Below are 13493 nucleotides of genomic sequence, written 5' to 3'. Positions count from 1 at the left end.
CTCTCCTTCTTTCCCCACAAGCTTAAACCAATTACGCCGCTTTGCAAATAAAGTGCCGCCCCGGGGGGAGTTACAGGCGAGGGGAACTGCCTTGTTTGCAGGTGCATCTCCGGCTTTGTAGGTGCGAACGCCTTTGTGCGGCGGACAAATGGGGAGAGGAGGAGGAGGAGGTGGGTACTTCTGCGACGTAAGATCCACATCAGCTCAACTCCACTCACATCCCAGCCGGCACTTCCTCACTTTCTCAACTGTCTCGCCCCACACCGCTCCCTGCCTCCTTTTTGGCTGCTTATAGAGGAGGATTCAGCACCCCCCGCCCCTCCTGAGAGCTGGCTTCCTGCTAGGTCGGGCTTTCGGGCTCTTTTCCTGCTGCCCGTCGCTCGCTTACAAGAGGGCTGGATGGTTACACCGGGCAGGTTGGCTCCATAATGTTAGGGACTGTGAAAATGGAAGGGCATGAAACCAGCGACTGGAACAGCTACTACGCCGACACTCAGGAGGTGAGTGAATCCCAGGGTCTGGCTCCGCTGCTGCCCCTCTCCAAGGGGGAGGGGGGCCCGGGGGGAGGGCTGGGGGGCTGGAAGGGGGCAGCAATCGGTAGGAATCGGTTCGCACTCCAGACCTTGCCAGCTCAAACCTGCCCCCCCTCCCCCTCCGGCCCTGAAGCTGGCCGGGCTTCCCCGAGGAAAACACGGCTCTCGAGAGCCCCGGGAGGCGCTTGAGGGAGACCCGGGGCGGCTGCGGGCCCGCCGGGAGGGCCGGGGCCCGGGGACAGCCCTTGATCTCATCCACAAGGCGTAATCGCCGCTTGCGGCGCGCACAAAAGCGCCCCGTAAACTCTTGGCTCGGGGCAGGGGACTGGCCGCACCGCCGGCCCCCGGCTCCTTCCCGGCGGGTGGCAGGGGGCGAGGGGCGCCGGCGCGTCCCGGGGCGGGGGCGGCGCCTTCCGCGGGCCGTTCGGCGGGGCCGCCGGCCCCTCCGCTCGCCGCCGCCGGGGGCCTCACCTGTTAAAGCCGGGCGAAAAGAAAGGCGGGGGGGGGGGGTGTGGAACAGCCGTTTGTTCGTACTTTGCAAGACGGGGAGCCTGGGGCGGGCGCTGCGGCCGGGGGCCGGCTGGCGGCGCTGCCGAGCGCGGCCCCGGGAACCTGCCCGGGAGGGGGGCCCGCGCCCAGACCCGCCGCCCCGGGCCCGGCCCGGTCGCGGCACCCCGGGAGGCGCCGCCGCCCCCCGCGCTTGTTTGACCACACGGTGCAAAGCAAGGCGGGGAGAACCGGCCCCAGCGCCGCCAGCCCCGGAGGAGGAGAGGGCCACGGAAACGCTCGGAGCCCTCCCCGCGGCGCGCCTCGGCCCGGCGGGGGCGCGGGGTTCGCCCTGTGCCGCTGCGGCTCTGCAGGGGGGTCCCCGGGAGAAGCCAGCGCCGCCGGCAGCCCTGCGGATTCCCGGCCGGGAAGGAGCCGTTTTAAGGAAGTGCGGTAGCGAGGCAGGCACCTAGGTGTGCGCACCCGGGCATTGCATCAGCACACCCGGACACACGGCGCCGCAGTCCCCACGCCTCGTCCCGGCACCCCGGAGCTGGCACGCAGCGCCCACGGGGCCACGCGGGCACCGGCAGATACGTGTCACTCTACTGGCACCTTATTTAATAGAGGAAAGTCGGCTAAGGGCAAATACGGGTCATCCTAATTATCTGCCGTTTCCAGACTCATTTATCGTCGCCGTACTCATTATCCACAAACATAAAGTTAAGCGACCTTCGCTTTTGCTATTTTTTAGCCTCAATCTTTTCTCCTCCCCTGCTATTTAATTTGAATCGCTGCATGGATGCAAGGTGGGAAACCCATCCGCGTTCTACCATCTCAAATAATTAATGTCATCCTCTAAATTAAAAGCGCATTTATAAGCTCGTGGAATTTGTAGTCAACGGTAATGAATTTCGTACACTTAACCGTCGCCTAAACCTCCTTTCTTAGCCGTATTGCCTTTGTTCGAGGTAAACTGGGAACGTCTTTCTCCCTCATGTTAAATCAGATGCCACACTGGAAAGCACAATTTCAGGCTCTCCGGTTCTGCCTTTTTTAAAAGTTGCGTTATGTGGTAGGGTGCTACAAATTTTGCACTTCGGGCAAATGTAGAAAGACTCAGGCAGGGAAAGTTCAGGCTTGCTGTAGTTTGGGGAAGTTTGGGCGGGGGGTTTAACCTTAATGTAAAGACTGACTTGTTAAAAAATACAGACAAGGGGAAAGCTTTCCACAGATAAAATACGCGGACATGACCTGTTGGGCTTGATTTTTTGTTGTTGTTGTCTTCCGACAAGATATTATCGCATTTTGTGTAAGAATAGAAATTTAAATCAGCGCAGGGTGGGAGAGATGCGTAAGATTATTCTAAGAAAGTGCAGGCAGTTGAATTTCTCCTCGGCGCAGACAGTGTCTGCCTGTAAATTACAATAACCTGAGGAGTTTAAATATTTAGCTAGCGAGACGGGACACAAAATCAGCAAAACCGCGGGAATGCTCCGGGAGAAAACGCGCTCCCGGGGTCTGCCCGGCTCCGGGGGGTGCGGAGCTGCTCGGGAAGGCCGTCGGTCCGTGCGCCCCGCGGATCCCGGCGCACGCCGCGGCTCGCCGGTAAAACGGGAGCGCGTCGGGACCGAGCACTCCTCCCCCTCCCTGGCTATTTATAAACACGTATAAATATGAATTAGACTTTTTCATCGCTCCAGCGGCCCTTCCGTGTGGCTGTCGGAAAGCGCTTTCCCGGGTGTCGGGGAGGCGGCTGGCGGCGGGCCGTTTGCACGGCGGGCTGGGCAGGGCGGGCAAGACGGGGGGACCCGGCCCCGCCGGGGTCCTGCCTGTCCCCCTTTCCCCCCCTAACCCCCTCTCTCCGTCTCGCTGCCCTAGGCCTATTCCTCGGTGCCCGTGAGCAACATGAACTCGGGGCTGGGCACCATGAACACCATGAACACCTACATGACCATGAACACCATGACGACGAGCGGCAACATGACCTCCAGCTCCTTCAACATGTCCTACGCCAACACGGGGCTGGGGGCCGGGCTGAGCCCCGGCGCCGTGGCCGGCATGCCGGCGGGCTCGGCGGGGCCGGTGAACGGCATGCCGGCTGGCGTGGCCGCCATGGGCACGGCGCTCAGCCCCGGCGGCATCAACGCCATGTCTGCCCAGCCGGCCCCCATGAACGGGCTGAGCCCCTACGGCGGCATGAACCCCTGCATGAGCCCCATGGCCTACACCCAGTCCAACCTCGGCAGGACGCGGGACGCCAAGACCTTCAAGCGGAGCTACCCCCATGCCAAGCCGCCCTACTCCTACATCTCCCTCATCACTATGGCCATCCAGCAGGCGCCCAGCAAGATGCTGACGCTGAGCGAGATCTACCAGTGGATCATGGACCTTTTCCCCTACTACCGGCAGAACCAGCAGCGCTGGCAGAACAGCATCCGCCACTCGCTCTCCTTCAACGACTGCTTCGTCAAGGTGGCCCGCTCCCCCGACAAGCCCGGCAAGGGCTCCTACTGGACCCTGCACCCCGACTCCGGCAACATGTTTGAAAACGGCTGCTACCTCCGCCGGCAAAAGCGCTTCAAGTGCGAGAAGCCAGCGAACAGCAAAGCCCCTCAGGAGGGCAGGAAAGATCAGGCCGGGGCCTCCAGTTCCAGCTCCAACTCCCCCCTGCACAGAGGCCACAGCAAACCCGCGCAGCTGGACACCTCCACCTCCCTCTCCAGCTCCAACCCGTCCACCAGCCCCCAATCCATGGACCACAGCGGATCGAGCGCAGAGCTAAAGACCTCGGCCTCGGCCGCCTCCTCCACCATCAGCTCCGTCCCCGCCTTGGCCTCCGTCCCTCACCCCCCTCACTCCTTAGCCCACGAACCCCAGCTCCACCTCAAGGGCGATCCCCACTACTCCTTCAACCACCCCTTTTCCATCAACAACCTCATGTCCTCCTCGGAGCAGCAGCACAAGCTGGACTTCAAAGCCTACGAGCAGGCGCTGCAATATTCCTCCTACGGGGCCAGCATCCCCGGCGGGCTGCCCCTGGGCAGCGCCTCCATGGCGGGCCGGAGCAGCATCGAGCCCTCGGCCCTGGAACCCTCCTACTACCAAGGTGTGTATTCCAGACCCGTACTAAACACCTCCTAGCTCGGCACCCCACGCCGCCGGGGGCGAGCCCCTCTTCCCACCTCCACCCCCCCAATCCTCCCCTTCCCTGGCTTCTCTCCCCCCTTTCCCTCTCCCTGTGACAAACCGAGGTGTTTCCGCACGCTGCGTGCAAAGGACTGTTACTTTTTAATTGTTTCGCTACGCGTTGTGTGTTGTTATGATCCACCACGACGTCCTGCAAAGCCGGCCGCGTCCCGCTTGTACATACCCCCCACCCCGCGGAGATCCCCCCTAGCCTTTGCAGGGTGTTACTAAAGAGAAGAAAAAATTGTTGAGCTTGTAAACGACTTGTTTGTGCTTTCCGCCCCCTCATCTTCCCCCCTTCTGTGCTCTATAATCTCATGTAAGTTTACAGGTATGTGGCAATACTTTAACAATACGGAGATGAAGAAGCGAGTAGACATTTAAGGCTTTTTTTAATTAAAAAGGCTTTGAAGGACAATACTGCTGTGAAGTAGCAAAACACTAAGAGAATCTCTAAGCAACAAGAGGACTATTTACTTTCTCGGATCATCCTTTTGATACTTGCAAAATAAACCTTCGGCTAGTACAACCCGCATACACCCAGATGCTGCGGGCCGGATCCTGCACTCCCGAGGGGACCAACTGGAGCTTTGGAGTGCAGGATGCGACCCTTGTTTGTTTTTTTTTTTTTCCAAGTGTTACCTGTCTTGGGATGTAATATAAAGAGGTCACAGCCAGTTGGATTTTTTTTTTCCTCCCCATCTGTTACTGAAGATTCTCGTTCACCAGGAATTCTCATCAACATGTGGATGACATGCTTATTTAATTTAAGTGTCTTCATTGTGTGCCAGCTAGAACTGTGTATCTATAACAAGGTTATTTTCCCCCTTCCCCCAGGAAGCGTTTAATATTACACCGACGCAAGGAAAAGAGGAGAGCTCTGTCTCTCTCCTCTTTTCCAACTTGTTTAATAAATTCCACATACAGGTTTTGGTTTTGTTTTTGGTTGTTTTTTTTTTTTTTTGTGGCCGTTTAATTATCGCCATCGTTATCTTGTTTCATCCAGTGTTAATGCACTTTCCACAGTTTTACACGGTGTTAGCATAGCCAGACGGGTTTTATTATTATTCCTGTTCGCTGTCTCAATGTTCTTAATTTATTGCATGGTTTATATTTTTTTCTTTCTTTACAGCTGAAAATTGCTTTAAATGACAGTAAAAAAAAAAGAATTACAGGTGAATTTAAGAAATTTTGTTAATTTTATAAATGTGATTGTAATTGAAAAAATATTTTGATTTAAAACGATAACTGAGAATTTAATGCGTGAAGTATGTTTTTGATCATTTGCAGTTAAGGACCTTAAATAAATCAAATGATAACAATGAAAGACTTCTGCTATTTTCTTTCAACGTTCGTGGGGCGGGTTACGGCGGACGGAGCCATGTGCCAGGATCACAACCACGGGGCTAAAGCGTGGATGTGGAGAGGAGCGATCCGTACGGCCAGACGTGTGCGGAGGGCCGGGAGGGGACGCGGCCGCAGGGCTCTGCGGGGCTTTGCCCCCCGCCGCGGGGTGCGGGGGGGCTGCCTGCTCGTGGCTTTGGGGTTTGAATTCACCGTGCCGGGGTGTGTTGGGAGAGGGAGGGAAAAAGCCACCCGAGGGGGTGCTTTGCACCTCCTGGGTGCTCTGCGGCCGGGACGGCGGCACCAGACCCGGCGTTTCCCCGCCGGACGGCGCGAGGCCCGCGGGGAGCGGCTCCAGCCCGGCTCCCGGCCGCTGGAATGGCCGGGCCCAGCTCCCGGCCCAACTGCCCCCGGCTCGGCCCGACCCCGGCAATAACAGCCGCCGCGCTGGCGAGCGCTGGTCCCCGGCAAGCGGCATCGTCGGGGGGAGGGGAGGGTTTAAACGCAAACAGATTTCCCCCTGCTCAGCCCCCTTCCTGCACGGCCGCCAGATAAAAGAACTGTGTAATTCTCGTAATTATCACATAATTGCCCCCTGACGGGTTAGGGACGGCGGCGACAAACTAAATTTAAGGGCCAATTTAGAAAAGAAAAGCCGAGCCAGCGTCCCAGAGATCTCACCAAATTCCTCCAGCACTACTGCCCGGCGAAAAACGGGAGTTAAAAAAAAAAAAAATCCCGGAGAGCGCCTGTGCCGTGGGCTCCGCAGGTGCGGCCGGACCGGCGAGAGGCAGCGCTCGGGCGGGCGGGGAGCTGCCGGGGTCCCGCCAGGGCTGCAGCGTGCGGGTCCGGCAGCGGGAGGGAGCGGGGCTTTGCGCCCGGGGCGCCGGGTTTGGCCGGGCACCCCACGGCCCGGCCGTGCGGCCCCTGCGCCCCCCCTGTTTCCTGAGCTGGCGAACGCCAGCCGATCCCCCGCGGCTCGGGGTTGCTCGGCACCAAGCCCGGGCAGGGGGATCGTGCTTAGCGTCCCGCTTCTTCTGCCAAAAGGAGCTTCGTGCGAAGCGAGGCGGGATGAAGCCCGATTTCGGCAGGACTTCACTTGTCTCCCACAGACTAGTCTACAGAGAATATGCCACTGCGGAGTGGAGACATTGATTTAATGCCTTGGGCTTGTACACAGAAAAATATCAATCGACCGACAGCGATAAGGCAGCAGGTTTCGCGTATCAGCTGAGGAGCACAGACCGTGTGTAATGGAAATATTCGGGGCGTGGGTAATAAAAGGGTTTAAGCGGACCGACGCGGCTCCAAACCTCTTACAGATAAGGAGCGGAGCCTGTCACGGATGCAGCGTGTGCCCCTTCCCCACTCGCCCTCGCGATTATGTTCCTTCCCTCTCTTCTCGTAGGCAAATGGTGGCCGCGGCGGGCAATGGTCCACGGGTATGACAGGGATGCGGCTCACGTTAAAAACGCGGGTCCCCGGCGCAGAAAGCGCAGCTTTCTGTGATCACTTTAAGACTTGGAAGTCAAGAGAGGGTAGAACAGTCCCCTGGTTTCTGTCTCCCTCCTAACTGCCCTGCTGCTGCTTTAATCCTGTGCTCAAGAAGCCCCCAGTCACGGTGCAAAAATAAACTAAAAGCGGGCTCCGTGGGAAGGGGGTGCCTCCCCCCGCCCCGCGATGTGCAGAGGGGAGCTTACGGGCACCTCCTTCCAGCCGGACGCTCGCTCTGTGCGGGGAGGGAAGGAGCTGGCGGCCGCGGGGCTTCTGCCAGTGTCGGAGGTGGTGTCTCAGCCCCGCGCCCGGGACACCGGCACAGCGGAGGCCCGCCGGGCTGCGGGCTCCGGCCCTCGCCGCAATTTATAGGGGAACTTCGCCTTTCCCTGCACGGCAATTACCTCCGACGGGCCACGTGCGAGGGAGAGAAAACGGCTCATTTAACGTCATTAAAAACAAGCGGGGAGTAATTCAGGGCGGTGGGGGAGCTCTGTAAAGATTTACGCGGAGTTTGGGCGGTGAGGAGGCCCCGGCCCGGGGCGGGGGGGGGGGCGCCGGGCGCGTTTGCAGGGCGCGCCGGCGGGGCAGGGGTCGTCGAGGCGGCGCGGCGGGGCCGGCCGCGACCCGGCGGGGCTGGGCAGGGGCAGCCCCGGGGGCGAGGGGCGGCACAGCGGGGCCCTCCTCCGCCGAGCGGTCCGGCGTTCCCCGGCCCGGGGGGCAGGATGGGGCCCCGGGCCGCGGCGCCGCCTCGGAGCACCTGCGACCGGCACTTCCCTCCGCAGAAAGGGAAGAGTCGACGGAATAAAAACAACTTCAGCCACCCAAATCAGGGGGCAGAAGTAAACCCACGAGTATCTCCCGGGCAGTTTTCTGAGTGCGAGTGGAGAAGGCTGGCATCTGCATCGGCAAACAATCGGAGGGTGTACGTTTGTTGAAATGTTCGGGACTGAAAGATGAGAAAAAATATTTCCCGGTCAGTTTTTCCCTCCGAGACATAGTCGTGTCAGTAAGATATAAGTAAATGGTAGAAGAATGGAGCGAGAGAACACTTCAGCCGTTGGCATAGCTTGGAAAATTGTTTTGAACTGTTGAGTAGGTATTGAATAATTAAATGGTTACTGGTCCGTCAACATAAACCCGAAATAAATGAATTCCCTTGCTGTAACGCCAACTAGCCTTTGAAAGAGCAATCGACTCGGTTTTAATTTTACAGCGATGTTGTAGATAAAACGCTTGATTGCGATAACAATTCACCTTGTATTATTTCTTTTCTGTTCTGATAAAACGGGATCTAGGCATATATGCCTGAGTATATGTGATTAATCGCTTTGAAAAAAAAATTTAAAACCAGAGACTCAATGCATGTAGACTTTTCCTGTGCATTTCCGTGAGATTCTTAATTCGTGAAGAAGAAAATTATCCTCATATAAACGTGGGATAGAAAGTTTTCCCTGCAGCATATAGATGCAGCTGTTGTATATATTAACATAGATATAATTAATAGGTATTTGTTTCCAGGGGAGGCAAGTGGAAATATACACAACACACAATGACCAGGCAAAAATCACACCACAGTATTGGTGACAGAGAGTGACCTGGGTATAGAATGTACACGTAAGTCCCCGCAAAACTCCCACGCTGCAATATTGTGTTAGGAAATGTCGGAGAATGGTTAATAGCTAAAATAAAAATGCAATTAGATCGATTATTTAAATGTCAAGGGCGGTGCTGCAAAACGGGTCATTTTTTTTCTCCTAATGCAAGCCCAGGCTTCTCAGCTACTAGCAAAGGCAGAGTACTAACTAACAAAAAAAAAAAGGGATTGTATATTTTCTGCGATTTACAGTGTCGAAAGGTCTTTTTCAGCGGGAGAAAATAATTGAGGGGAGAGAGGAGTGGAAAACGGGAGGCGATAAGAAGAAAACCTGCCTTTGTTCTCCTTGGTTATTTTCTACTAATTATTCTGCCCATTGTGACAAAGTAGCAGTTAAGGATAGATTAGTGTAAATAACCTCGCATTTCACTCCCAAACCGTGCAGCTTTCTGGCCCAAGCCGTGCCATGCTGTTTGTGTTTCTCCTCTTCACCTCAAACAGAAACTCATTGAGACTTCAGATCTTTGAACTTTGGACAGATCAAACTGCCAGCGCTCACCTTTGTCTCCAGTCATTAGGATTTAAAACATGTGTAGCCTCATGGCAGAATCCATTTGTCTCTACGAGGGGAAAAAAATTGCAGTCTCCTCTGATCCCCCCGCCCCAAAACTCCTGCATTTAGTTGAATTAATTGAGACGATCATTTCGCGGAATGGCGCCTCTGCTGCGGCAGCGTTGCTCCAATGGGTTTTGCCCGGGCGGGTTATTTTAGGGGAAGTTCGTCGTTATTTTGCTACTAATGGTTTAGTGTTGGTAATCTAACTTTTCCCATTAAATGAAATGTTCATACACCTGCTCCTTATTCCAAGGGGGAGCTACCGGCAGAATGGGAATTATTATTATTGTTATTATTATCATTATTATTATTATTCCAGCCAGCAGGCGGAACACGCGCTGAACCCGAGCATTGCCGTGTCCCCGCTGCCCTGGGCGCGCCTCGGGGGTCCCCCCGCGGCAGGGAAAGCTCGGGAGCGGGCCCCGGCGGGCGCGGGGTGCGGGGTGCCGGGCTCGGGTGCCCTCCCCGCCCGCCCCGGTCTCCTGCCGGGCCCCGGTGGCCCGAGCCTTCCCCAGCGGGCGGTGTTGCCCACCTGTGGTCCAGCCCAGCTTTGGGTTTGCGACCCCCCGTCCTTCGCCTTCACTGGGTCCCCGGAGGGAGCAGCCGAGGGGCGGGGTCCCCGGGTGGACAAGTTTCGGGTGACCGCATTTCTGCTTCCGAAGTCGGGCCCGTTCACGCACCTCTTGGCAGCGAAAGGGTGCCGCGTCCGCCGTCGTCCGGGGGAAAAAACCAGCCCCATCAGCTGGGGCGGGGGCATCCCCTTCGCGGACGGGGCACCCGCGGCCGTGAGCAGTCAGACGGAGGTGCCGTGTGCCCCTCGGGGCTGGCACCCCCTTCGGTGCTGAGAGCGGGACCCGCGTGATTCCACCCCACGCCACGCTCGCGGCCCGGGGTGTGCAGAGGCGCTCCCGGGCCCGGGGGCCCGCAGCGGGCTCTCACCTCGCTCCTGGCCAGCCCGGGCACCGAGGTGCAGAGCCGCCTGCCCCGGGAGCGGGACCCGGCCCCCTCGCAGCAACCATTTCTAAGGCAAACACCGCCTTTGTGCCCGATACCTCTAAGTGCTCCCTAATGAATCGTCTACATTTGCAATGTACTGCGCAGTAGCTGAAATGTATTTTGCCCTTTATTCCTTCTCTCCTCCGAGCCTGCCCGGCGGGTTGCTAACACACATTTCCACCGGTTATGACCGGCGGAAAAATGTAAACATGTTGGTAACTAGGATGTGGGCCTCATTCTGCAACCCGGGATCTCTCCATAGTGACTCTCAGTAATGACCTCTTTAGCATAATAAAGCCCCGGGGGCGGGGAATCTTTGAACTGCGGGGCAAGAGATTGGAATAAGAGCATGTCTGAACTTATTCAAATGTATGCAACAAGTTTTCTAGTTCTAAGGTTATCTGATGTGACCAACAGAGGTTTTCCTTCTCTTTTTCCTTGCCTGGTTGCTTTATCTAAGGAAGCGCTTTACAAACCTCAGATTTGTCATTACGTTATATGAAATGGAAAGTGGGGAAAAAAAAAAAGAAAAAGGAAAAAAGAGGCAACAAAACCAACCCCGACCCCACGTTCGGTGGAACACTCCAATAGGGGGGATGCCCTCTCCTCCAAATACATGGCAGCAGACCTAACGTCGCGCCCCGGTCTCCAGCAGTCCTGGCAGAACTATCAGAAACCGCGAGGGGAGGGGACCCGGCACGTCCCCACCCGCTCACCGGGGTCCCCCTGTCCCCCTCCCGGTGCCCGGGGCCGGTGCACGCCTCCTCCTCCCCGCTTGGCCCCGAGGACACCCGAGCAACTCGAGAGCCACGGAGCATCTCGCCGGGTCTCCCTTAAAAACACCCCCATCGGGGCACCGGTGTCCAAGGGACGGGGGAAAAAAGAGCCGCCGGCCGGTGCGGAGCAGAGCTCTCCTCCACCCACCCCCCCGAGCAATTGTTCCCTTGAGCCCCTATTAATGCGGGACATATGTTATCCACAGGCAGTAGGCAGCGGTAAGACTTCGCCATCTAACTTGTTGCTCAACTTACGAGGCGGTTCTCATCTTCTCATCAAAAGCCGCCGGTCTTTCTTCAGCCGTATGGACAAAAATGTGAACAACAATGCCCGCCTCCCTTCACTTCAAAAGCTGCCATCGCGGAGGCTACCCAGAGAATTTTCTCTCTGCCTTTCATTCCCGGTTTGAAAAAAGGCACTACAGGGCCAAGGCGCTCCTAATGCTCTTTGATGGGGATTGAATTCATTATCTCCAATAACACAATTGTGCTTGGCCAACGAAAAGAGCAAAGTAATACTCATCTAGAATTAGAGAGCGGGGCTCAGAAGAAAGGGAGCGGGAGGGTGAGGGGGGTGGGGGCATTTCAAAGGAAAAGGGGGTGGGGAATGAGAAAACACCTATATCGAAAATCGGCTTGGAAGGAGGGGGTCCCCAGAAGTTTAAATTACAGAAGTGTATTAAGTGGCGCATTGTAGGGCTCAAGGCGCGTTGGTGGTCCGACTGCGCAGTCCCCCCTCCGCCGGCCGAGTCGGCACCGGCTGGGCTGGAGGCTCCTGACATCTTCCTCCCCGGGCCGCCCCGGGGCCGGCGGGCCCCGCCGCCCCGCTACCTGCCCCGGCGCCCCCCGCTCCCGTCCCCGTGTCAGCCGGGCTGCGGGCGGGGGATACCTCCCCGCCTGGGGACGCCGGCTCTTGCCGGGCGCAGCCGCAGCGCCCGCGGCCCCCGCCGGCTCACGCTGACTTCGCGGAGACCGAGCAGGGATGGGGAACCCCGCAAGCACGGAGCAGCCGAGCAGGCAAACAGTGTGTGCGTGTGTGTGTGCGTGCGAGTCCCCGCCACCTCCAGGGACCGCAGGGACACCCAGAAGCCTCTCCTAGCAGGGCTCGGTGTGGGGTGTCCCAGCACCATCAGCCCCCGACACCGTCTAGGACAACCGGCGTGCAAACAGCCCCCACCGAGGGTTACCCGCTGCAGCAGGCACAGCCCGGGTTACCGCGGGTTCGGTCTCGTCGGTGGAGGGCAAGAGATGGAGGAATGAATGAATGAATGACGGAGCGAATGAATGAATGAACGGACGGAGGGAATGAATGAGTAACACACGCATAAATAAATAAATAATCGAGCACAAAAATCAACCGATTGGAAAACCGCTGTGTTAATACGAGAGATTAAAATATTTGCCTGTTTGGCTTCCAGCGCAAATGTTTTCTATCGGGTGTTATCCAAACAGGCTAATTTTCAAAGCCAAGCAAAATACGGCGATGAGCGGTTAAAGGCTTTGCGCGTACGACGGGCGGTGACGGGGCCCTGTGGGGGTGCGAGTTACACGCGTGTCCGCAGGCTCAAGGAGCGGCGGCGAGATGGGCTAGAGATGCGGACCTCCGCGTCTGACGTGCCTCTGCGCGCCGGCACACGCGCATCCAGCCCACCGCACGGCCCACTCGTGTTTCCCAACTTCCCGGCGCCCACTGCAGGGGCCCCGTCGGCGCGTACCCCGGCGCGGGAGGGCTCGAGGGGCCGCCGGGAATGCTCCCCCGCAGCGCCGGGGGGACGCCGAGCCCCGGCCTCGCACCCCGGGGGTTGCCACACCTTGCAAGTGGTGTCCGCAGAACTCTTTTTTACCAAGGCAATGCCCTTCGTATCGGTCACGCAGGGACCTGCTGGCTGCTCCGGGGGTGGGGGTGGGGGGGCAGGGAAAGGGGACACCCTGCCCCCCCAGGAGTCGCACTGCGCTCCGGGGAGCAGGAGTCTTCCCACCTCACCCTAAATTGGGAGCCGGGAACCCTAAATAGGCCAGCTGAGGAATTCTCTCTGGGAACAGGAAAGCTCATCGCCTTCGGTGGGAGGTTTGCCCCAACAAGGGGCACAAAGAGGGACAGGAGGGGAGAAAGACGACCTCTTCCAGCCCCCGTGGGGGCTTCCTTGTGTGCAATAATGCTGACCCTGTCGCCTTTCCTCTCACAAGACAAAGCTGACCTTGGCAGGACTGGTTTCTGTGGATCCACACTCCTCCTTTTAAACACTCCCTGGGCAGGGGGTAGGTTTTTTCTTTTTTCCTTTCTTAATGAGTGTGGACCGAGATTACACTGACCTCAGCAGAGTCCGAGGTTCAAGGATTTCAGGATATTTCCCACTTTGTAAAGTGCCTTAGGGGTTTATTTTTATGTGAGGGGAGAGGGACTGCTTATTTGTTTCAGAAATTTTTTTAAAAATCCAGAATAGGTGGTTGTCCCCAGGGAA

General features: G+C 57.5%; 1 protein-coding gene across 2 annotated transcripts; it reads left to right on the top strand.

The window, feature by feature from the left end:
- On the top strand, positions 1-5377 carry FOXA1 (forkhead box A1). 2 transcript variants are annotated; one of them, XM_075103408.1, is made up of 2 exons: positions 1-500; positions 2901-5377. In XM_075103408.1, exons 1-2 carry the CDS (start codon positions 429-431, stop codon positions 4161-4163), a joined length of 1335 nt encoding a protein of 444 aa, XP_074959509.1. In that variant the 5' UTR covers positions 1-428; the 3' UTR covers positions 4164-5377. The 2 variants fall into 2 exon arrangements, with proteins under 2 accessions (XP_074959509.1, XP_074959510.1); XM_075103409.1 differs by lacking the exon at positions 1-500 and adding an exon at positions 555-1828.
- The last annotated feature ends 8116 nt before the right edge of the window (positions 5378-13493 follow it).

Source organism: Phalacrocorax aristotelis, chromosome 9 (assembly GCF_949628215.1).
Source record: "Phalacrocorax aristotelis chromosome 9, bGulAri2.1, whole genome shotgun sequence".
NCBI lineage: Eukaryota > Metazoa > Chordata > Aves > Suliformes > Phalacrocoracidae > Phalacrocorax > Phalacrocorax aristotelis.
Note: the sequence above shows the minus strand (reverse complement) of the source record. Positions and strands in the feature narration are given on the sequence as shown.

What these genes read in the sequence shown, in the direction of transcription:
- FOXA1 (XM_075103408.1), top strand. Translation starts at nt 429, where the DNA reads ATGTTAGGGACTGTGAAAATGGAAGGGCATGAAACCAGCGACTGGAAC. An exon ending in ACTACGCCGACACTCAGGAG is followed by an intron (nt 501 to 2,900) that starts GTGAGTGAATCC and finishes TCGCTGCCCTAG; the next exon opens with GCCTATTCCTCGGTGCCCGT.